The sequence below is a fragment of the Staurois parvus genome, unplaced genomic scaffold, assembly GCF_062004578.1.
Source record: "Staurois parvus isolate SC_StPar_1 unplaced genomic scaffold, SC_StPar_1.0 ptg001778l, whole genome shotgun sequence".
NCBI classification, from domain to species: domain Eukaryota; kingdom Metazoa; phylum Chordata; class Amphibia; order Anura; family Ranidae; genus Staurois; species Staurois parvus.
In genome coordinates this window covers 84,763-110,000 of record NW_028319574.1, presented here as the reverse complement: position 1 = coordinate 110,000, position 25,238 = coordinate 84,763, and the positions used below count along the sequence as shown (strand labels likewise).

General features: G+C 51.5%; 1 protein-coding gene across 2 annotated transcripts in view; it reads left to right on the top strand.

Moving 5' to 3' along the window:
* Positions 1-25,238, top strand: part of LOC149434319 (contactin-4-like) — a 126,181-nt gene that overhangs the window by 65,082 nt on the left and 35,861 nt on the right. For both annotated transcript variants that reach the window (XM_089663821.1, XM_089663822.1), the window contains exons 6-11: positions 2,400-2,502; positions 3,810-3,994; positions 10,831-10,967; positions 14,646-14,775; positions 17,530-17,680; positions 24,971-25,098. In XM_089663821.1, the coding sequence (XP_089519947.1) occupies positions 2,400-2,502; positions 3,810-3,994; positions 10,831-10,967; positions 14,646-14,775; positions 17,530-17,680; positions 24,971-25,098 (834 nt within the window). The remainder of the gene's footprint in view (positions 1-2,399; positions 2,503-3,809; positions 3,995-10,830; positions 10,968-14,645; positions 14,776-17,529; positions 17,681-24,970; positions 25,099-25,238) is intronic.

Below are 25,238 nucleotides of genomic sequence, written 5' to 3'. Positions count from 1 at the left end.
AGCAAAAAGCCGGAACTTCACTGCGGATCCATAACAGAGATTTAATAAATACTTAAAGGGCTAACAAATGCGTCGGCGGCCTGTGTCACTGGAACATGACGTGAAGGAAAATCTTCCAATGGGGGTGATAGAAGAAGAGGGAGGCCAACGTGTTTCGGGAATGTGACCCTCCTTCTTCAGGATTGGTTGGATCATATAACCGATTGTACGAGATATATAATATACAATTGTGATAATGTTACTTAGGAATTAGGAATAATAAGCGTTGGGCAGGTTCCTCTGCTATAAGGATGGATCTACAATCCCCGACCATCACTCTCAGGAACTATCTGCCTGTCTGTGGTCAGCCTTGCTGCATGCCGGACATAATAAATGTTCTCTGTAATCCCTCCGCTAAGTAACTCTTTATCTGGTCCTGCAAAGTCCAATCACCTGGTTCCCGCAGCATCCATCATGTCTGCGAATTAATTATTCATCCTGGATGTATTGAAAATGGAAAACAGGTACATGAAGAACACGATCGCCCAAGGTCACGGTAAAATAATCTTCTCCAATTTCCTCCTCGGTGAAATAAGACAAGGTCACCCCTACAGGAAAAGTCGTTCCACTAGAAGATGGGAATTTCCATTAAAGCTCATCTACGCTAAAGTTAAAAAATGTATTTCTTAAGATCTTCCTCCGAGGTCTCACGTCTCCTCTCTTCTGGGAAGACTTTACACAGGATTTGTGGAGGGTGCCTGTTGGGAATTTATGCCCATTTGTGGGGTCAGGTACTGATGTTGGAGAAGTCCTGGCTTAAATGTTGGGTCTCAGGTTAGGCACCAAAAAAAGTTCTGGTCCACCATCCGTGTTCCAGTTCATCCCCAAGGTGTTCAGTAGGGTTGAGGTGAGGGCTTTGTGCAAGACTCCGGAGATCCTCCACACCGAACTCATCAAACCATTCTTGGAGCTGGCACCACACTTCTGGAAAGACTTCCCACAAACTGGAGTGTGTCTGGAAAGGAACATTTGTGAGGTTAGGTACAGATGTTGGATGAGAAGACCTGGCTCACCATCGATGTTCCAATTAATCCCAAAGGTGTTCAGTAGGGTTGAGGTCAGAGCTCTGTGCAGGACACTCCAGTTGCTCCACACCGAATATCTTTATGGTCCCCCCCCCCCTTTGTGGCTATACCAGGCTCCACTCATCTGGGAGGACTTTCTACAAAGTTTTGGAAGGTGTCTGTGGGAGTTCGTGCCCATCTGTGAGATCAGGTACCGATGTTGGAGCAGTTCATCTTTCCAAAAACCACCCAATAAATACTGTATAAATATATCTGTGTGAGACACATCGGTTGTCAATAGAGGTCCCACTGGTGGAACACCCAACTGTATCATTTGCTACCAGTGAAGCACATTAGGACTGAATCCTCAGTAATGGTCCACTGAACCGGGCCTTGTCATGTCTGCTTCACAAAGTCCATACAATCCACCTCCGACATCAATCCACCTCCCTCCATTAATCCTCCCTCCTCCATACAATCCTCCCTCCTCCATACAATCCACCCCCCTCCATCAATCCACCTCCTCCATACAATCCACCTCCTCCATACAATCCACCTCCTCCATCAATCCTCCCCCCTCCATCAATCCACCCCCCTCCATCAATCCACCCTCCTCCATACAATCCACCCCCCTCCATACAATCCACCCCCCTCCATCAATCCACCTCCTTGCATTAATCCTCCCTCCTCCATACAATCCACCCTCCTCCATCAATCCACCCCCTCCATCAATCCACCCCCCTCCATCAATCCACCCCCCTCCATCAATCCACTCCCTCCTCCATCAATCCACTCCCTCCTCCATCAATCCACCCCCCTCCATACAATCCACCCCCCTCCATCAATCCACTCCCTCCTCCATCAATCCACTCCCTCCTCCATCAATCCACTCCCTCCTCCATCAATCCACCCCCTCCATACAATCCACCCCCCTCCATCAATCCACCCCCTCCATCAATCCACCCTCCTCCATCATTCGACCTCCCTCCATCAATTCCCCCCCCTCCATCAATCCACCCCCCTCCATACAATCCACCCCCCTCTATTAATCCACTCCCCTCCATACAATCCACCCCCCTCTATTAATCCACCCTCCTCCATACAATCCACCCTCCCTCTATTAATCCACCCTCCTCCATACAATCCACCCTCCCTCCATTAATCCACCCTCCTCCATACAATCCACCCCCCCCTTCATACAATCCACCCTCCTGCATACAATCCACCCTCCTCCATACAATCCACCCTCCTGCATACAATCCACCCTCCTCCATACAATCCACCCTCCTCCATACAATCCACCCCCCTCCATCAATCCACCCTCCTCCATATACTCACTTGTCTTCCTTCATTCAGGTATCATGGGAGAGTACGAACCGAAAATCGAGGTCCATTTTCCCGAATCGGTGTCTGCAGCGAAGGGCTCTACAGTTAAATTGGAATGTTTTGCATTGGGCAAGTGAGTAATTCTCCAGTCAGATCCTGTCACTGAACTATAACCAATGGGAACAAGGGAAAGTGGTGGGGGGAGGAGCCAAACTTCCTTCCTCTCTTTCTCTGTCTCTCGTCTTTCTTTTTTCTTCTTTTCTGTCCTATGTACTGTACCTGTTTCTGTTCCCATGTTTTCTTTTTGGTCTGTTTTTCTGGGTCTCCTCTCCTTCCTCTCTCTTCACACTATCTTTCTCTGTCCATTTATTGTCTTCCTCTCATCTCTCTATCCTCACTCTCTCCTCTCATCTCTCTATCCTCACTCTCTCCTCTCCTTTTCTCTTCTCTTCTCTCCTCTCCTCCTCCTCCCTTCTCCCTCTCCTCCTCCTCTCTTCTCTCCTCTTCCTCCCTTCTCCCTCTCCTCTTCCTCCCTTCTCCCTCTCCTCCTCCTCTCTTCTCTCTCTCCTCCTCTCTTCTCCCTCTCCTCCTACCTTCTCCCTCTCCTCTCCTCCTCCCTTTCCTCTTCTCCTCCTCCCTTCTCCCTCTCCTCCTCCTCCCTTCTCCCTCTCCTCCTCTCTCTGCTTTTCTCTCCTCTTTTTTCTCTCTCCCTCCCCTCTCTCCTCTTCTTTTCTCCTCTCTTCTCTCTATCCTCTCTCTCTCCTCTCCTCCTCTAACTCCTCTTCTCTCCTCCCCCATCTCCTTTTCTGTCCTCCTACTCTCCTCTCCTCCTCCTCTAGGCTCTTCCTTTCCTCTCTCTCCTCTCTTCTCTTTCTCCTTTCCTCCTCCTCTCCTCTCCTCCTCCATCACCTCTTCTCTCCTCCTCCTCTCCTCTCCTCTCCTCCTCCTCTCCTCTCCTCCTTTCTCTCACATTTTCTCTCCTCTCTTCTCTCTTTCCCTCCCCTCTCTCCTCTCCTCCTCCTCTCCTCTTCTCTCCTTCTCCTCTCCTTTCCACTCCCCTCCTCTCTTCTCCTCTCTTCCCCTCCTCCTCCTTTCCTCTCCACTCCTCTCCTCCTCCTATTGTTTTCTACTCCTCTCCTCCTCCTCTCCACTCCTCTCCTTTCCTCCTCCTCTTCCTCTCCTCCTCCTCTCCGCTCCTCTCTCTTCTGTCTCTCTTTTTTAACCATCCCTTGAAGCAGAAGATATATCAGCTTATCACAAAAACTCTTTAGCTCCAGGAGGAACGTCCATATATAGTCCTAGTTCCCATGAGTGAATGTTCCCCCTCAGTAAGTCCACAATCACAGAAGGACTCTGCAGATGGTCGCATTACTCTTTGCCCATTTCATGACATTGGACCCGTATTACCCGTTATGATCTATTGCATTCTCTTCATTGCAGCCCAGTACCCACCATCACCTGGAGGAGGGCAGACGGCAAAAGCATATCTCGAAAAGTAAGACGGCACCGCTCCAGTGGGGTATTGGAGATCCCCAACTTCCAGCAAGAAGACGCCGGGCCCTACGAATGCGTTGCCGAGAATACGCGTGGGAAGAACATGGTGCGAGGGCAGCTCACATATTTTGGTATGATTAGGACATGATGGTAGAATTTGGCTACTGTAAGGGGGACATTTACCAGTTCTGTACCATAGAAACTAAAAAACGTCTTACAGTGTATGTAGAGCCAACATTTGTTTCCAGATTTGGATGGAGTAGGGAAGGAATAGAACCCTTGATACGTTTTATTGGTGTCTGTGTCCCGTTGGGGAAATTCACCTTCTCATTTTGTCCTGATGGGAATGATGGGAAATCCAAAAAGGAAAGGGTAATTCTTCTAATGAGGACATCTGTTCCAGTAACTATCTAAGAGAGGAATTTATCCCTCTTCCCGTTGTATCTCCAGGACCAGAAGTGAGGGTCCAGATCTCCAACGCAACAGACAGTAATAAAAACTGATGGAGGTTTCAACTCTTCCCTTCTCTGTCCAAAACTAAGAAACAAAATGTTTGCTGTATATATCGGTCAATAAGCGTAGATGCGTGTAAATGAAATGGGACGTGCTGGGTGATAAAAGGATCTCCACGTTATATAATGCATTACAATGGAAATAATTTGAAACAGAACTTACCTCCCACTCCCCCCCACCCACCATGTTTTTCTCTTTTTACCTGTGCTGCTGTGCTCCCTTAACACGTACTCACCTGTACGGCAAATCCAGTCCCGCTGCAACCTGCTGTTCAGCTGATATATCTAGGATCCCACACCACCATCATGGTTCTCTTCCACTGGCTGCTTCTTCTGGGCACTGCCACACTGGTCCCACCCCCTTGCCATTCTTTGTGGCGACACCAGGAAGCAGAGAAGACATTGGGGGTGGAGGAGACATTATTAGGATGTAGAAGACATTAAGGGACAGAGGAAACATTGAGCAGAGAAGACATCAGGGATGGAGGACGCTTTGGGGGCCTGAAGAACACATTGGTAGATCAGAGACATTGGGGAATGGAGGAGACATCCAGGTAATGGAGAAAACATCAGGGTTAGATGACACATTGCTGGAGGAGAGGAGACATCGGGGGAGAGAGGAGACTCTAGGAGAAGGGCAGAAGCTATCATGGAAACAGAGAAGACATTGGTAAGACTGAGGAGACATCGGGAATGTAGGAAACATTGAGGGAGCGGGGATGACATCAGGAGGAGTAGACATTGGGAGAGCAGAGAAGACATTGGTGGGACAGAGGAGACATCAGGGAAGAGGAGAAGACATTGGTAAGATGGAGGAAACATTGGGAATATAAAGACATTGGGGGAGCAGAGAAGACATTGGTGGAAGAGAGGAGATATCAGTTGAAGGGGAGAAGGCATCAGGGAAGAAGAGAAGATATTGGTAAGATGGAAGAAACGTCAGGAATAGAGGAGACTGTGGGGGAGAGGAGAAGACATTGGTTGGACAGAGGAGAGATCAGGGGATTATAGAAGACATTGGTGGGACAGAGGTGACATCAGGGGAAAAGAGAAGACATAGGTGAAATGGAGGAAACATCAGGGGAAGTGGAGGAAACATCAGGGAAAGAAAGAAGATGTCATTGGGATGTAGGAGACATTGTGCAGGGGAAGAAATCAGTAGGACAGAGAAATTGGGGAGTGGAAGAGGCATTGGCGGATGTAGGAGACATTGCGCAAGTGAGGAAGATATCAGGGATAATGGACATATTGAGGAACTGAGGAGACATTGAGGAAGGAGAGGAGACATCAGGGAAAGAGAGAAGACATTGGTAGGATGGAGGGGACATCGGGGGGATGGAGGAGATATTAAGGGAGCAGAAGAGACATCAGTGGGAGGAGACATCCGTGGAGTGGAAAGACATTGATGGGATGGTGGCTAGATTGGGGGAGTACAGAGAACATTGGTGGGAGAGAGGAGATGTCAATGGGAAATGAGAAGACATTGGTGGGACAGAGGAAACATCTAAGGAGCAGAGAAGACATTGGTGGGATGGAGGAGACATCGGGGAAGTGGAGAAGACATCACTGAAGCAAAGAAAACTTCAGTGGGATTGAGGAGACATTTTTGGGGTGGGGGGCAGAGATTAGTAGGATGGAGATGTTGGGAAGTGGAGGAGACATCAGGGAGGAGTGAAAACGACATTGGGGGACAGAGGAGACATCCAAGGATGGGAAGGAGACATCAGAGAAGCAGGGAAAACATTGCTAGGGTGGTGCAGACATTGAGGATGGAGGACACATTGAGGGACCAGAGGAGACATCAGGGGGAGCATAAATTAGGGAAGCGGAGAAGACCTCAGTGGGACGGAGGAGAGAACAAGGGAGTGGAGCAAAAATTGGTGGGACAGAGGAGACATCAGGGGGAGGGAAGAAGACATTGGTGGAATGAAGGAGACATTGGGGGAGTGGAGGAAACATTGGTGGGACAGAGGAGACATCAGGGGGAGGGAAGAAGAAATTGGTGGAATGAAGGAGACAATGGGGGAGTGGAGCAAACATTGGTGGGACAGAGGAGACATTAGAGGGAGGGAAGAAGAAATTGTTGGAATGAAGGAGACATTGGGGGAGTGGAGCAAGCATTGGTGGGACAGAGGAGACATCAGGGGGAGGAAAGAAGACATTGGTGGAATGAAGGAGACATTGGGGGAGTGGAGGAAACATTGGTGGGACAGAGGAGACATCAGGGGGAGGGAAGAAGAAATTGGTGGAATGAAGGAGACATTGGGGGAGTGGAGCAAGCATTGGTGGGACAGAGGAGACATCAGGGGGAGGAAAGAAGACATTGGTGGAATGAAGGAGACATTGGGGGAGTGGAGGAAACATTGGTGGGACAGAGGAGACATCAGGGGGAGGGAAGAAGAAATTGGTGGAATGAAGGAGACAATGGGGGAGTGGAGCAAGCATTGGTGGGACAGAGGAGACATCAGGTGGAGGAAAGAAGACATTGGTGGAATGAAGGAGACATTGGGGGAGGGAAGAAGACATTGGTGGAATGAAGGAGACATTGGGGGAGTGGAGCACACATTGGTGGGCCAGAAGATACATCAGGGGGAGGGAAGAAGACGTTGGTGAGATGAAGAAGACACAGGGTATCAGGGGGTAGTGCGAAGCAGATAACACAGCGTGGCAGTGGAGGGTGGACAGTGGTGGGAACCGGCATTATGGAGGGGGGTGTCCTAATTTTTTTATGAATGTCAGGCTGGGTGATGATGGGTGGCCTTTCAGTCGCTGATGATGGCCATTCCTGATTTGGCAGAATCTCAGCTGGCACTCCACTGTGAGCTAAGGGTCCCTGTAGTGACTATGAGCTTCTAGTCTAATGGAATACAGCCACTGAAAGGGTTACTGACAGGCGTGGTACAAGCGGTTCGGCTCCACTGTAACCCTTCAGTCAGCAGCAGTAAAATGGTTAATCCAATCATCATGTTACTATGAACCAGGCAGATGTTGATGGTCCTACTACCTGACTGGAGGTGTTAAAAGTTGTGAAATGCTCCATTCTAATGAAATCATCGTGGTGCCATGCAGTCTGGGACGGGTGTTAATTGTTTGTTACATGGCTGAGGGTGTAAATTGTTGTCCAATCACCGGAGTGATGATGCTAAAACTGCATTACAAGTGGGTGGCAGGTGGGGCCAAAGTTCTCCACCAGTTTCAGAAAGGTTGTCCCAAACTGCATTTTCCTGGATAACAGCCTTGTGCCGCCTTTCTCTGTCCACTGAATCCCCTCCACCAACCCCCCCCCCCCCCCACCCTGCTGCCCATCCAAGTTCAACGAGCATTAGATCTCACAAAGACGTTCCTTGCCTGGTCCTTGAGTCGGGAGACTGTTTGCTGCTGGGTGCCTGGCATCCTCTAGGGAAGGGAACCTGGGGCCAATCTGTGGGACCCCCGAGGGGTATGCGCTACAATACCAAATGGTTACAGCTCAACTTTGGGATAAGTAAATAAAGTGAATCCATTGGTCGTGTCATCTTCTAGAATCTCGGTGAGCTTTGTGTGTCTTCTTCCAGATCTGAGCCGTCATTCGCTGTGATACTTCCTGTAATAAAGACCACTCACTGCTGCTCTCTCTCCTTGTGCAGGAAAACTGGTCTTGTCTCCACCCCCTTCTATGGTGAGTGGAGCCTGCTGGCCCCTCCCACAGATCTGCTCTCTCTCCTTGTGCAGGAAAACAGGTCTTGTCTCCAACCCCCTTCTATAGTGGGTGGAGCCTGATGGCCCCTCCCACAGATCTGCTCTCTCTCCTTGTGCAGGGTGACTGGTCTTGTCTCTGCCCCCTTCTATAGTGGGTGGAGCCTGCTGGCCCCTCCCACAGATCTGCTCTCTCCTTGTGCAGGATGACGGGTCTTGTCTTCGCCCCCTTATATAGTGGGTGGAGCCTGCTGGCCCCTCCCACAGATCTGCTCTCTCTCCCTGTGCAGGGTGACTGGTCTTGTCTCCGCCCCCTTCTATAGTAAGTAGAGCCTGCTGGACCGCTCCCACAGCTTTGCTCTCTGTCCTTGTGCAGGGTGACAGGTCTTGTCTCCGCCCCCTTCTATAGTGGGTGGAGCCTGGTGGCCCCTCCCACAGATCTGCTCTCTCTCCTTGTGCAGGATGACTGGTCTTGTCTCTGCTCCCTTCTAAAGTGGGTGGAGCCTGCTGGGCCCCTCCCACAGCTCTGCTCTCTCTCCTTGTGCAGGGTGACTGATCTTGTCTCCGCCCCCTTCTATAGTAGGTGGAGCCTGCTGGACCGCTCCCACAGCTCTGCTCTCTGTCCTTGTGCAGGGTGACTAGTCTTCTCTCCGCCCCCTCCTGTAGATTTCTGTAGTGGGTGGAGCCTACTGGACTCCTCCCAAAACTCTACTCTCTGAGCAAGCTATGTAAAGATGGAGGAGTGGTTTGGCCTTCTGATCTGGGTGTTGGTTATCCCTTCACATGGACACAAGAAGGACTGAACCCATTTCCCAGCATCCTCTGACTGATGAATATGAGGAGAGTCATCCTCATCCAAAGCTTCTCCACCAAAGACTTCATTCAATGTCTCTTCATCCATTGTCTGCCCAAAGCCCCCAAAACTTTTTGTTTTTTTCAAAATAGTTTTTATTGGTTTTTGGAAAAATACTCTACAAAGCAGAGCGTTTGGGGCATTTCCCGGCTCGAAAGAAAACATAACATGAAAGAACAATCCCAAGTGTAGTCACAATTCCGGGAACCCCTCGATCAACCAGAGTGAAGCCCCCAACGTTTCAAATGCCTCCAGATCCATTCAATGTGATTCCATCTGATCCCGGTCTCTGTACAGTATCTTCCATTTCTTACTTCTAGGGCTTGGCTATCATTTGTAAGCGGGTCACCCGGGCGGCTGTATTACTTTTCTATGGATGTGGACTGTTCCTTGATTTCCCAAAATCATTTGTGAGCATTAAAGCTGAACTCCCAGCGCAAATATAATCTTCAATGACCACAAAGTATATAAACCTTCTTCATGTGCACTTCATGCCTTTGCAACCCCAGATGTTACCTCGTAAAAGTAGCAGTGACATCAGGGGGCTCCACCCAGAACACTCCAGGAGGGGGGCGGAGACAAGACTAGTCACCCTTACATAGTTACATAGTTAGTCTGGCTGAAAAAAAGACAAAAGTCCATCCAGTTCAACCATAAAAAAGCTCTAATCCTATACCCTGCACAAGGGGAGAGAACAGAGTTGTGGGAGGGGCACGGCAGGCCCCACCCATTACAGAAAACTACAGGAGGGGGAGAGAGCAGAGTTGTGGGAGGGGCCTGACAGGCTCCACCCACTACAGGAGGGGCAGCAGAGACCAGACCAGTCCCCCTGTACAAGGAGAGAGAGCAGAGCTGTGGGAGGAATCTGACAAGCTCCACCCACTACACGAGGGGGGCGGAGACAAGACCAGTCCCCCTGCACAAGGAGAGAGAGCAGAGCTGTGGGAGGGGCACAGCAGGCCCCACCCACCACAGAACACTACAGGAGGGGGTGAGAGCAGAGTTGTGGGAGGGGCCTGACAGGCTCCACCCACTACAGGAGGGGCAGCAGAGACCAGACCAGTCCCCCTGTACAAGGAGAGAGAGCAGAGCTGTGGGAGGAATCTGACAAGCTCCACCCACTACAGGAGGGGGGCGGAGATAAGACCAGTGTCCCTGCACAAAGAGAGAGAGCAGAGCTGTGGGAGGGGCCCTGCTGGCTACATCCATTACAGGAGGGGGCGGAGACCAGACCAGTGTCCCTGCACAAAGAGAGAGAGCAGAGCTGTGGGAGGGGCCCTGCTGGCTACATCCATTACAGGAGGGGGCGGAGACCAGACCAGTGTCCCTGCACAAAGAGAGAGAGCAGAGCTGTAGGAGGGGCCCTGCTGGCTCCACCCACGACAGGAGGGGGCGGAGACCAGACCAGTCCCCCTGCACAAGGAGAGAGAGCAGAGCTATGGGAGGGGCCCTGCTGGCTCCATCCACTACAGGAGGGGGCGGAGACCAGACCAGTCCCCCTGCACAAGGAGAGAGAGCAGAGCTATGGGAGGGGCCCTGCTGGCTCCATCCACTACAGGAGGGGGTGGAGCAAGACCAGTCCACCTGCACAAGGAGAGAGCAGCAGCGAGCGGTCTTTATTCCAGGAAGTCTCTGTGACGGCAAAGATCTGGAAGAAATACACAAAGATCTCTGAGATTCCAGAAAACGACACGTGACCGATGGATTTATCACCCCGGAGTTCAAAGTATCCATCGTTTAAATGTAACAAAATCAATAAATCATTAAAACAAACTTTTTCTGGCGAAGGGATTATCTGTGATAAATATGAGGTTTTTTTTGGGGGGGGGGTCGGGGGGAGGAGGAGGTATTGGAATTGAGTGCCATTGGCTGGGTGGCTTGGCTATAATATGTGTAACAAATGGCGATATGATGATTATATCTGCAGCTCCTCCCAGTTGGGTCCAGAAGATTAACGACGCCCATATCGCCATAGAGGAAAACATTTTACTGGAATGTAAAGCCAGCGGGCGACCGAAACCAACATATACCTGGCTGAAGAACGGGCAGCGGCTTCAGAGCAAAGTAAGGCCATTATTGTGTGTGGGGGGGTAGGGGGGCGGCGTGCAATACAGTGCGACTAAGTTCTGCATTCATTTATATACAGCTACTGACAACATATATGTATATCTACACTGTATATGTGTCCACACTGACACTATGGTCCAGGATGCCAGGACATTGTTAACCTGGTTATTTGTCCATTTTGGGGTGTGTGATCCAACCACGCCCACTTTAGGGAATGGTCACACCCAGGCTCTTCCTCTAAATACGCAGGGTCCACCCATATGATATAGACTTTATTGGTTGGTCCCACCCAGACCCTGCCTGTAAATATGCAGGGACCACCCATTACCTGGACTTTAACAGTTGGTCCCTCCCAGACCCTGCCACTGAAAATTCAGGGGCCACCTATCGTATATATTTTATTGGTTGGTCCCTCCCAGATGTCACCTCTAAATGTGCAGGGACCACCCATCACGTAAATATTATTGGTTGGTCCCACCCAGACCCTGCCCATCAGATGAACTTTATTGGTTGGTGTCGCCCAGACCCTGCCTCTAAATATACAGAGACCACCCAACACCTGGACTTTATTGGTTGGTCCCAGCCAGACCCTGCCTCTGAATATTCAAGGACCACCCATCACATGAACTTTATTGGTTGGTCCCACCCAGAGTCTGCCTCTGAATATTCAGGGACCACTTATCACATACATTTTATTGGTCGGTCTCGCCAAGACCCTGCCTCTGCATATGGAGGGACCACCCATCACATAAACTTCATTGGTTGGTCCCTCCCAGATTCCGCCTCTAAATGTGCAGGGAGAACCCATCACATAAATATTATTGGTTGGTCCCGCCCAGACCCTGCCTCTAAACATGCAGGGACCACCCACCGAATGAACTTTATTGATTGGTCGAACCCCGGCCCTGCAGATTGAAACAGCTAAAGTCTGCAGCACTCAGTGTCCAGTAGGGAAAGGTATGCACGTCTAAAGGAATGCCAGGGACGTGTTCTTTCATACTGGGCTCCAAGCTTCATCACTAATCTCCCCCAGTGAGGTGCCGAGGTACATGGGCTACATCACATGACCACAAGATAAAACGTATTTGAGTTTAGTGAAATGATGCGATGTGTGGTCAGTTCCTGTCAGGCTCATGTACTGTGGGCTGGGGGGGGGGGGGGGATGACGCAAAGACATTCCTGCACTGCTAAGCAATCATCTGTCAATCCATACACTGGGGTGCTGCCGGGTGCTTGGTGTCTGCCCCGCACCCCACAATTGGTGGGTGTATCCATGACAGCCACTGAGGAAGTGTGTAATGTAGAGGAAACGGAGGTGCAGCTCCGGCACCTCCAGCACAGTATCTATGTCATGGCAAGAGGTGCTGGGGGATCTATTAATGCTGGTGGGGGGTCTTCTAAAATTGCTGGGGGAGTCTTGTGTTGCTGAGAGGGATGTATTCTTGGGGGGGTGTCTATTGTTCCTGGCTGCTGGAGGTTATATTGACGCTGGCTGCTGAGAGATCTATTGTGGCTTGTGGGGGTCTATTGTTGCTGGGGTGGATGTATTGTTGCTGGGGGGGTATAAATTGTTATGTGGTATGTATTGTTTCTGGGGATCTATTGTTGCTGGTGGAGGTCTGTTTTTGGGGAAGTCTTATGTTGCTGGCGCTCAGTTGTTGCTGGGGGAGTTTTCTGTTGCTGGGAGGGATCTACTCTTGAAGGAGGTGTCTACAGTTGCTGGCTGTTGAGAGATCTATTGTTGCTGGGGTGGGTGTATTAATGCTTGAGGGGTGTAAATCATTATGGGGGATGTATTGTTTCTGGGGGGGTCTCTTGTTGCTGGTGGGGGTCTTCTATAGTTGCTGGAGGAGTAGGGGATAGAACCAAGGAATGGTGTTCAGAGGTGGGTAAGGGGTGGAACCAAGGGACGGTGCTCAGAGGTGGGTAGGGGGTGGAACCAAGGGACGGCGCTCAGAGGTGGGTTGGGGGTGGAATCAAGGGACGGTGTTCAGAGGTGGGTAGGGGGTGGAGCCAAGGGACGGTGCTCAGAGGTGGGTAGGGGGTGGAACCAAGGGACGGTGCTCAGAGGTGGGTAGGGGGTGGAACCAATGAACAGTGCTCAGAGGTGGATAGGGGGTGGAACCAAGGGACGGTGCTCAGAGGTGGGTAGGGGGTGGAGCCAAGGGACGGTGCTCAGAGGTGGGTAGGGGGTGGAACCAAGGGACGGTGCTCAGAGGTGGGTAGGGAGTGGAACCAAGGAACAGTGCTCAGAGGTGGGTAGGTGGTGGAACCGAGGGACGGTGCTCAGAGGTGGGTAGGGAGTGGAACCAAGGGACGGTGCTCAGAGGTGGGTAGGGAGTGGAACCAAGGGACGGTGCTCAGAGGTGGGTAGGTGGTGGAACCAAGGAACAGTGCTCAGAGGTGGGTAGGTGGTGGAACCGAGGGACGGTGCTCAGAGGTGGGTAGGTGGTGGAACCAAGGAATGGTGCTCAGAGGTGGGTAGGGGGCGTAACCAAGGGACGGTGCTCAGAGGTGGGTTGGGGGTGGAACCAAGGGACAGTGCTCAGAGGTGGGTAGGTGGTGGAACCAAGGGACAGTGCTTAGAGGTGGGTAGGTGGTGGAACCAAGGGACGGTGCTCTGAGGTGGGTAGGGGGCGTAACTAAGGGATGGTGCTCTGAGGTGGGTAGAGGGTGGAACAAAGGAACAGTGGTCAGAGATGGGTAGGGGGGAACCAAGGGACGGTGCTCAGACGTGGGTAGGGGGTGGAACCAAGGGATGGCGCTCAGAGGTGGGTAGAGGGTGGAATCAAAGGACGGTGCTCAGAGGTGGGTAGGGAGTGGAACCAAGGGACGGTGCTCAGAGGTGGGTAGGGAGTGGAACCAAGGGATGGTGCTCAGAGGTGGGTAGGTGGTGGAACCAAGGAACAGTGCTCAGAGGTGGGTAGGTGGTGGAACCGAGGGACGGTGCTCAGAGGTGGGTAGGTGGTGGAACCGAAGCATGGTGCTCAGAGGTGGGTAGGGGGTGTAACCAAGGGACGGTGCTCAGAGGTGGGTTGGGGGTGGAACCAAGGGACAGTGCTCAGAGGTGGGTAGGTGGTGGAACCAAGGAACAGTGCTCAGAGGTGGGTAGGTGGTGGAACCGAGGGACGGTGCTCAGAGGTGGGTAGGTGGTGGAACCGAAGCACGGTGCTCAGAGGTGGGTAGGGGGCGTAACCAAGGGACGGTGCTCAGAGGTGGGTAGGTGGTGGAACCAAGGAACAGTGCTCAGAGGTGGGTAGGTGGTGGAACCAAGGGTCGGTGCTCTGAGGTGGGTAGGGGGCGTAACTAAGGGATGGTGCTCTGAGGTGGGTAGAGGGTGGAACAAAGGAACAGTGGTCAGAGATGGGTAGGGGGCGGAGACAAGGGGGGAAGTACCTTCAAATATTCTCTGAGAAAGAAACCCTGGTGGTCACCAAGGCAGGAAGTGAGGGAAAATCTACCAACTGCCACATTCCAGGTAAGTTTGCGGTGGATGTTGCCGTGGTGATAGGGTCCCGGTTGCTGCGATTGGTGGTAATTATTGATCATTGGCTGGTCTTTTTCCCGGCCTCATACGTTTCCAGGCGCTCTGCGTCTCTGCGATGTTTCCCATTGGCTGTTCCAGGTCAGTTGCAGTTTTGCGGCTCTGACACCATCCTCTCCTCTGCTCCCCAGGGACGCCTCCAGATTGAACATGGCAGCCTGACCATCACGTCGGTGAACAGCTCCGATTCCGGAATGTACCAGTGCCTGGCCGAAAACAAACACGGAACCGTCTACTCCAGTGCCGAGCTGAGGGTGATCGGTGAGCAGGGGGTGTCCTTGGGGGTTGTCCTGCCTGGGCTGGGGGGGGGAATGCTCCTTTCTTGGCAGGGGAGGGGGCTGGGCTCGCTCTGGCGGATCTATCAGGTCAGACAACAGAGGAAAGTCCAGAGAGAACATTTGTGCAGCTGCAGAACCAAATACATTGTTGCAATTTCTATAGCGGGGGGGGCGGGTCAGGAGACCTCAGAAGTGTGGCCCCTGGTGTCACCAAAGAGCCGGACATAATGTTCAGCAAATGTAATACTGCAGAAGGATGTCAGGGGCTACACCACATGTGACAATAGACGATCAAAGCCTGCAAGAGACAGCGACATGCTATGGGGTACGATGGAGACCGAGGACATGACCCAGGAGACAGCCATAGACTGGAGATACATTAGATGAGTGGGAGGAATAGAGCCCCATCATTGGTGTCAGTGGGAGGAATAGAGCCCCATCATTGGTGTCAGTGGGAGGAATAGCGCCCCATCATTGGTGTCAGTGGGAGGAATAGCGCCCCATCATTGGTGTCAGTGGGAGGAATAGTGCCCCATCATTGGTGTCAGTGGGAGGAATAGTGCCCCATCATTGGTGTCAGTGGGAGGAATAGCGCCCCATCATTGGTGTCAGTGGGAGGAATAGTGCCCCATCATTGGTGTCAGTGGGAGGAATAGTGCCCCATCATTGGTGTCAGTGGGAGGAATAGTGCCCCATCATTGGTGTCAGTGGGAGGAATAGTGCCCCATCACTGGTGTCAGTGGGAGGAATAGTGCCCCATCATTGGTGTCAGTGGGAGGAATAGCGCCCCATCATTGGTGTCAGTGGGAGGAATAGTGCCCCATCATTGGTGTCAGTGGGAGGAATAGTGCCCCATCATTGGTGTCAGTGGGAGGAATAGCGCCCCATCATTGGTGTCAGTGGGAGGAATAGCGCCCCATCATTGGTGTCAGTGGGAGGAATAGCGCCCCATCATTGGTGTCAGTGGGAGGAATAGTGCCCCATCATTGGTGTCAGTGGGAGGAATAGTGTCCCATCATTGGTGTCAGTGGGGGAATAGTGTCCCATCATTGGTGTCAGTGGGAGGAATAGTGTCCCATCATTGGTGTCAGTGGGAGGAATAGTGCCCCATCATTGGTATCAGTGGGAGGAATAGTGCCCCATCATTGGTGTCAGTGGGAGGAATAGTGCCCCATCATTGGTGTCAGTGGGAGGAATAGCGCCCCATCATTGGTGTCAGTGGGAGGAATAGCGCCCCATCATTGGTGTCAGTGGGGGGAATAGTGCCCCTTCATTGGTGTCAGTGGGAGGAATAGTGCCCCATCATTGGTGTCAGTGGGAGGAATAGTGCCCCATCATTGGTGTCAGTGGGAGGAATAGTGCCCCATCATTGGTGTCAGTGGGAGGAATAGTGCCCCATCATTGGTGTCAGTGGGAGGAATAGTGCCCCATCGTTGGTATCAGTGGGAGGAATAGTGCCCCATCATTGGTGTCAGTGGGAGGAATAGTGTCCCATCATTGGTGTCAGTGGGAGGAATAGTGTCCCATCATTGGTATCAGTGGGAGGAATAGTGCCCCATCATTGGTGTCAGTGGGAGGAATAGTGTCCCATCATTGGTGTCAGTGGGGGGAATAGTGTCCCATCATTGGTGTCAGTGGGCGGAATAGTGCCCCATCATTGGTGTCAGTGGGAGGAATAGTGCCCCATCATTGGTGTCAGTGGGAGGAATAGTGCCCCATCATTGGTGTCAGTGGGAGGAATAGTGCTCCATCATTGGTGTCAGTGGGAGGAATAGTGCCCCATCATTGGTGTCAGTGGGAGGAATAGTGCCCCATCATTGGTGTCAGTGGGAGGAATAGTGCCCCATCATTGGTATCAGTGGGGGGAATAGTGCTCCATCATTGGTGTCAGTGGGAGGAATAGTGCCCCATCATTGGTGTCAGTGGGAGGAATAGTGCTCCATCATTGGTGTCAGTGGGAGGAATAGTGCCCCATCATTGGTGTCCTATAGGAAGGAGAATGTCACTCCAAGGCAGTTGTCCAGTTTCTGTGGAAGGCTTCCCCGCTATTCCTGTTCAGGATTTCTCCTTTATATCTCTCTCAAAAGAACAAATATCTCATCCTTTATTGTGGGGGGGGATATGGGGGAGGTATCCTTCAAGGGGGGGAGGATATAGGGGAAGTATCCTTCAAGGGGGGGAGGATATGGGGGAGGTATCTTTTGAGGGGGGGGAGAGTATAGGGGGGAGGTATCTTTCAAGGGGGGGAGGATATAGGGGAGGTATCTTTCAAGGGGGGGAGGATATGGGGGAGGTATCCTTCAATGGGGGGAGTATATGGGGGAGGTATCCTTCAAGGGGGGGGAGGATATGGGGGAGGTATCCTTCAAGGGGGGGAGTATATGGGGGAGGTATCCTTCATGGGGGGGAGGATATGGGGGAGGTATCTTTCGAGGGGGGGGGATATGGGGGAGGTATCTTTCGAGGGGGGGGATATGGGGGAGGTATCTTTCGAGGGGGGGGATATGGGGGAGGTATCCTTCAAGGGGGGAGGATATGGGGGAGGTATCCTTCGAGGGGGGAGTATATGGGAGAGTCTATTGAGTATCTATTGGCCTCTTAGCAGAGTCAGGCCTACTGGTCGATGTCACCCACAAGGTACATTTGAAGGTTTCAGGACTCGATTTGATTGGTGAGTCGGTAGTGACAGGTCCTCTTTGTTCCGATTTAATTCTTTATTTTTTTCCCCCTCTGGTAGCGGTTGGCCCCGACTTCACCAGTGCATTCGTCAGAAGAGTCACCCTGGGAAAAGTGGGAGGATTCGTCCTCATTGAGTGCAAACCCAGAGCATCCCCGAAACCGACCATCACGTGGAGGAAGGGGCGGGACCTGGTGCGGCCGAACGCCAGGTGAGTGCGCAAATAAAGCTCCATAAAAGAATGAATTAATTCCATCATTCGAGAAGGTTGAAAGGTTCACTCCAGTCATGACTAAATTACCTGGAGATAAATTGGGGGGGGCACATTCTACCAGCATGGGACTTCAATTCTTCACTTCGGCTGTAGTGCTCCAGCCCACCCTCCTCCCTGGTAATCTGGGAACCCCCTGGCGTGTGATGTAGGAGGATTCCCAAACACGACCACTGCAGGCCCTTCGCTGTCTCTTATATACAGAAAGGCCAAAGTAAGAACTTTCTGAAAGCCATCAAATAGGTTCCAATATACCTTGGGAATGTGACTGATAATTGGGGAGGAGCTTGGGTTTAGTCTGAACCTGTCATTGCTGGGCCAATGAGCTGCGGGTGGGAGGTTCCCAACCACACCACTGATTGTATACAAAGGGGCCTAAATATTGGTGACATTATTGACCTAGGGTGGCCATAGGTCTCAGCATTGGTGGTTATCTTCCAGGTTCAATGAATTTGGGTTTTTGAATGAATCCAATCCCCAACCCAACCTCACCACTACTGGAGACAAAGGACAGCAAGTAACCGTGTTCAGGCTTTGGGAAGGGACCCTGTGAGGAGCTCTCTGGATTCCAGCTACATTACAGAGAACTTCCTGATTTCAGCAGAATTGCGGTGTGGTGGAGTTGTTGTCTCTACACTGCCACTTGCATGGGGTGTTCCTGTCATCATTTAAGAGTTTTGGCTGAAGGTATTGTCAGGGTCCGGATATGAACCTGCGACCTCTGTGGTTTCTGGCTGTGGCTCCTGAGACGCTGGCCAGCTCCCTGTCTGATCTCTTAGGACAACCTTTCCTTGCCTCTTGTTTCTGGTGAACCTTGAACTCTTTGCTCCTCCCATGAACTTCCTGATTTAGGTCATGCCTTTGCACTTCCTGTTTACCAGAATATTGTCCTCTCTCCAGCCAATATCTTACTCTTTGCATGCCTGCAGCTGTCCTCATCTCCACTACCACTCATTGCCGACCTGTGGCTTGTTCCTCGACTACGCTTCTGCTTGACCGCAACCTACAACCACTTGTTACTGACCTTTGGCTTGTTCCTCGACTACGCTTCTGCTTGACCCCAACCTACAACCACTTGTTACTGACCTTTGGCTTGTTCCTCGACTACGCTTCTGCTTGATCCCTACCTGCTATGTCTGCTACTGGATCCCATCTTGCTCACCTCCTGGTGGGGCGATTCTGAGGACCGACCTGGTACTAACATGCAGCAAAACCCTTCTCCACCCTCAGGAGCTCTGGTGAATACACCTCACATAGACTAGTGCATAGATCCCACACCTCGGTTGAGCCTGCGTCATCCACCACTTTTTACTGACCTTTGGCTTGTTCCTCTACTATGCTTCTGCTTGACCCCAACCTGCAACCACTTGTTACCGACCTTTGACTTGTTCCTTGACTACGCTTCTGCTCGATCCCAACCTGCAACCACTTGTTACCAACCTTTGACTTGTTCCTCGTTTAGGCTTCTGCTTGATCCCAACCTGCAACCACTTGTTACCAACCTTTGACTTGTTCCTTGACTACGCTTCTGCTCGATCCCAACCTGCAACCACTTGTTACCAACCTTTGGCTTGTTCCTTGACTACACTTCTGCTTGATCCCAACCTACAACCACTTGTTACCGACCTTTGGCTTGTTCCTTGACTACGCTTCTGCTTGACCCCAACCTGCAACCACTTGTTACTGACCTTTGGCTTGTTTACTGACTATGCTTCTGCTTGATCCCTACCTGCTATGTCTGCTACTGGACCCCGCCTTGCTCACCTCCTGGTGGGGCGATCCCGAGGACCGACTTGGTACTTACATGCAGCAAAACCCATCTCCACCCTCAGGAGCTCTGGTGAATACACCTCACATAGACTAGTGCATAGACCCCACATCTCGGGTGACCCCGCATCATCCACCAGGGTGACCTGCTTGAGTACTTATCCAGCTGGTTGGTGGGCTTCATCTTTACTGCTACACCTACTGGGCTCTGAGCCTGACCCCTGACCGTAACAGATATTGAGAAAAATGATGAGGAATGTTTTGAAGACCTCATGCCTCCTTCAGCCTAGGCCAATGAAGGCAGTTTTCCAAAATGTTCCTCACTATTCCTGCATAACTTACGTTTTTTGGAAAGCTGCCCTTATAACTGAGGCTTCGCCCTCTTCAGTGACAATTGTTGGCTTTCTGTTGTTTATTTCGTGGTCGGTGGGTCTGGTTCCTTCTCATAATACATTTGTGATGATTCCTAGAGAAGGCTCATAGATTTCTGTAAGGAATCCGCTATAAGTAGAAGGACTCAGAAGTATCTTTTGGCCAACCATAGACAAGTAGATGTGGGACGTCTTCTCTGTCGTTGGATAAAATCGACAACAGCAGTAACTGACCAAAAGCTGAAGGGTCCAAATTGCTTTAATTGGTCATCATATGATCACATCAAACCAACACGATTCGGGGGCCAACAGCACTCCTCCGTCACCAGGACTACAAAATAAATATAAACATTATGACTATAAGGTAAAGGGATGTGCTGGAGGACTTTTAAAGTGGTTGTAGACCTCCAAAATGAAAAATGAACAAAAAGCATCCTTCTATACTGTGTCCTTGCCTCAATCCAAAGCACTGAGTTTGATTTCTGCCTGCTCTCTACTATCAGCATGAGTCACTCCTGCCAGTCTAGGCTGACACCAGACAATCCTAGGAACACCCCCTGAGCCTCCCACCCTGCCAAGCACACAGCATCAGCTGTACGTTACCCTGTGAGACTATGTACAGAGGGGTATATCTTTTTCCTGCACTCTGGTCTCAGATTACACTCAGCTCCCTGATCTACTGTATGCTGTTCAGTTTGTGATATCAGATCCCCCCCCCCTCGCCTTCTGGAGCTCAGAAATGCTGTATACAATGTGTGCTTTTGGATGCTGTAGAGAAGATGAATGATTTGGTCGGGCACTGCTGCTGTTGTAGGTTTTATGATTTGAACTTTTTGGGTTCCCACCGGAGCGGAACCTCATTTCATGTGAGACGCATTCCCAGCGCAGCCAGCTGGAGGAATGATATCGTTTCCCTAAATTTCTGGATGGACAAGAATCAGCGAATCGTCAATCATTTATTCTTTTATTGTTTCGGAGTTGCAGTGAGACCTGAAATTGCTTCTTAGACGTCATGACTGACTAAAGTGGTGCAGCTGTATGGAGCATCCATTCCATTCCTCCCTCCTTCCCTCCCTCCTTCCCTCCTTCCCTCCCTCCTTCCTTCCTTCCTTCCTTCCCTCCTTCCCTGCTTCCCTCTCTCCTTCCTTCCCTCCCTCCTTCCTTCCTTCCCTCCCTCCTTCCCTCCCTCCTTCCCTCCTTCCTTCCCTCCCTCCTTCCCTGCTTCCCTCCCTCCTTCCCTCCCTCCTTCCTCCCTCCCTCCTTCCCTCCTTCCTTCCCTCCCTCCTTCCCTGCTTCCCTCTCTCCTTCCATCCCTCCCTCCTTCCTTCCCTCCTTCCTTCCTTCCTTCCTCCCTCCCTTCCTCCCTCCCTTCCTTCCTCCCCTCCCTTCCTCCCTTCCTTCCTTCCTTCCTTCCTCCCTTCCTTCCTTCCTGCCTTCCTTCCTTCCTTTCTCCCTTCCTTCCTTTCTCCCTTCCTTCCTCCCTCCCTTCCTTCCTCCCTCCCTTCCTTCCTCCCTTCCTTCCTCCCTTCCTTCCTCCCCTCCCTTCCTTCCTCCCTCCCCTTCCTTCCTTCCTTCCCACCTCCCTTCCTTCCCACTTTCCCGCCTTCCCTCCTCCTTCCTTCCTCCCTCCCTCCCTCCTTCCTTCCTCCCTTTCTTCCTTCCTCCCTCCCTTCCTCCCCGCCTTCCCTCCGTCCTTCCTTCATTCTCGCAGCCATTGCATATAATCCATATACATGTCTAATATGCTTCCGATGATCCAGCTCCATCTAGTGGACATAATGTGTTATTTTCCTGAAATAACTCAATCAGGACAATACTGCATTATGGCCAGTAGATGGAGCTGGAGATCATAGGAAGAGAGCCTGTTAGAATAGGAAAACAAACTTCTGCAAAAGTGACTGCAGAGCTCAATCTCCGTCCCGTGAAGCCCCTGCAGTCCCTTTTGTTGTCTCCCTATTTCAGGTCACAGTCCTGCGCAATGTCCTTCTATTTTTCGGCCAGGTGACCATGTGGGCTGGGCTTATGCTTTTCAGGCGCCGGTTTCCCGGAAGCTGCATACGCCGCCGTAACCTTTCATACTGAACCTCAGCACACGGCAAATAAATCGGTGACTTCAGTCACAGCGCCACCAGCTGAGCGGCACCAACAATTTGCCGCCTTTGAAGCTCAGCTCTGACATGACTCCGTATTACTGGCATCGCACGCAGCGAATGAGGAAAGCAAGTCCTAGGTGTCTCATCACACAGTGGAAGCAAAATAATGTTCCTTCACTTCCGCTTTCTTGTCTGCATCGCGTTGTTACCTTTCGTGTCTTTGAAGTGTCGCCATCTCGCCGCTCACCTTCCTATATGTATTATATTCTCCTGGAACTCCGAGTGCAGCGGGGGAGGCACACCAAGAGACGTCTCCTGTCCGTCCCTCATCTCCACTACAGAATCCCGACTCCAAAATATCCTTCTATCCAACCGGCCAATGAGAAATCAGACCACCATCCCCCCTCCAGTCTTACACAGGTGTACCGGCTCCTCCCCTTCAGTCTTGCACAGGTGTACCGGCTCCTCCCCTTCAGTCTTACACAGGTGTACCGGCTCCTCCCCTTCAGTCTTGCACAGGTGTACCAGCTCCTCCCCTTCAGTCTTGCACAGGTGTACCGGCTCCTCCCCTTCAGTCTTGCACAGGTGTACCTGCTCCGCCCCTTCAGTCTTGCACAGGTGTACCTGCTCCGCCCCTTCAGTTTTGCACAGGTGTACCGGCTCCTCCCCTTCAGTCTTGCACAGGTGTACCGGCTCATCCCCTTCAGTCTTGCATAGGTGTACCGGCTCCTCCCCTTCAGTCTTGCACAGGTGTACCTGCTCCGCCCCTTCAGTCTTGCACAGGTGTACCTGCTCCGCCCCTTCAGTTTTGCACAGGTGTACCGGCTCCTCCCCTTCAGTCTTGCACAGGTGTACCGGCTCCTCCCCTTCAGTCTTGCACAGGTGTACCGGCTCCTCCCCTTCAGTCTTGCACAGGTGTACCTGCTCCGCCCCTTCAGTCTTGCACAGGTGTACCGGCTCCTCCCCTTCAGTCTTGCACAGGTGTAGCGGCTCCACCCTTCAGTCTTGCACAGGTATACTGGCTCCGCCCCTTCAGTCTTGCACAGGTGTACCTGCTGGCATTGGAAGCTGCAGCCAGTCAGAGCTCCGCCTCATTTCCTGGCTGGAGGACGCCCAGCATCATCTAGCGCTTTCCTCTGCAGCCTGACTATCCCCGGCCCCACCCCTTTCATCTATTGGATTTAGTTTCTCCCAATCATGGAGGCTCAGCATCACATGTGGGTGTTACTTATGCAAATACAGCCTACATAGGAATGCTCACTCCTCCAGACTGACACCCACCCATCAAGGCGTTTTGATATTTGCATAACTCCTCCCACTGCGTGCATCAGGACTGAGGGCTCTGCAGAGGAGTACTGAGGCAGGGGGCTGGGATGTTTTCAGGAACTATGTACAGCCCCCTGCTGGCCCCTCCCACCAGCCATGATCTGCCTGCATGACATTGAGAAGCGCAGAGACCCAGTGATGACATCACTGTGGTATGTAATAAAAATGGAAAGGTTTTATGTAAAATGTTGTTATCATGTTGCTGAGGGGGGGAGGGGAGGGGAGGGGGAGGGGAAGGGGGATGGAAAAATATAAGCAGATTAAATGTAAGCTATAAAGACGAGAGATCAGTACAAATCTTGGAGGGAAACGCACATCACGCTCGCCATGGCCGCGCCGCAGTCGCTGAAGTGCATGTAGATGGGAGGAGCCTACGGGAGATTTGCAGCTTGGGAGAAAAAAGTGAACGCGGGTTGTTCTTAAACAAAAAACAAACCTTGTAAATTGCTGAACATGCTGAGCTTTAGCAGCCGGGGGGGTCGTCTCATTCTGCAGCAAAGATTTATTGTGAAAAAGTGACATGCAAAGGGACCCCAGAATGGACAGAACCCCCAGATTGGACAACCCCAGAACCCCCAGAGTGGGCAGATCCCCCAAAACCCCCAAACTGGGCAGAACCCCAAGAATGAGGAGAACTCCCAGAGTGGGCAGATCCCCCAAAACCCCCAAACTGGGCAGAACCCCCAAAATGAGCAGAACCCCCAGAGTGGGCGGAGTCTTCCCTCTGGTAGCTGCTGGAGATCTAAAGGAGAATGTGTGGGTGTGATGTCACTTCCTCTGGCCAGGAACGTCCTCGCGCTTTGGTGCAGAAATCTCCCTGATAGTCATCCATTGTCCCCCTGTGAGCGCTCACCTTCTCTGGAGGGTGGATGGTGTGTGAAGGATGTGATTGGACAGATCAGGGAAAGGAAGTCACCCGCATCTGATGAGGAACCACAAACTGAAAACACATTCCTAATATTCAGAGCAAGGTCCCCATCCATCTATCCATTCCATCCCTCCATCCATCCATCCATCCATGTTTCCTTCCATCCCTCCATCCATCCATGTCTTTCTCCATCCATCCATCCTTGTCTCCATCCATCCATCCATTTCTCCATCCATCCTTGTCTCCATCCATCCTTGTCTCCATCCATCCATTTCTCCATCCATCCATCCATTTCTCCATCCATCCTTGTCTCCATCCATCCATGTCTCCATCCATCCATCTATCCATTCCATCCCTCCATCCATCTATCCATGTTTCCTTCCATCCCTCCATCCATCCATGTCTTCCTCCATCCATTCATCCTTGTCTCCTTCCATCCATCCATCCAATTCTCCACCCATCCTTGTCTCCATCCATCCATTTCTCCATCCATCCATCCTTGTCTCCCTCCATCCATCCATCCATCCATGTCTCCATCCATCCATTTCTCCATCCATCCATCTCTCCATCCATCCATCTATCTATCTATCTATCTATCTATCTATCTATCTATCTATCTATTATCTATCTATCTATCTATCTATCTATCTATCTATCTATCCATCCATCCTTGTCTCCATCCATCCATCCTTGTCTCCATCCATCCATCTATCCATCCATCCATCCATCCATCCATGTCTCCATCCATCCATCCATCCCTCCCCCCCCTTCCTCCTATAACCTCCGGCTCCTCTCTGTATTCCAGAGTCTCAGTCTTGGATGACGGAAGTCTGAAGATCTTCAACCTCACCAAGGCGGATGCCGGCAGCTACACCTGTACAGCCAGCAATCACTTCGGCACGGCCAGCAGCACCGGCACTTTGGTGGTGAAAGGTGAGGGATGACTTCAGTGGAAGGTTTCCTCTTCCTGCCTCCAGGAATCTTCCTCTTCCTCATAGTGGGAAGGTTGTAGGAATAAATCCTGGAGATTGCAGAAGGTCGTTCCTCGTGGTATTCTCCGGGGGAACAAATCA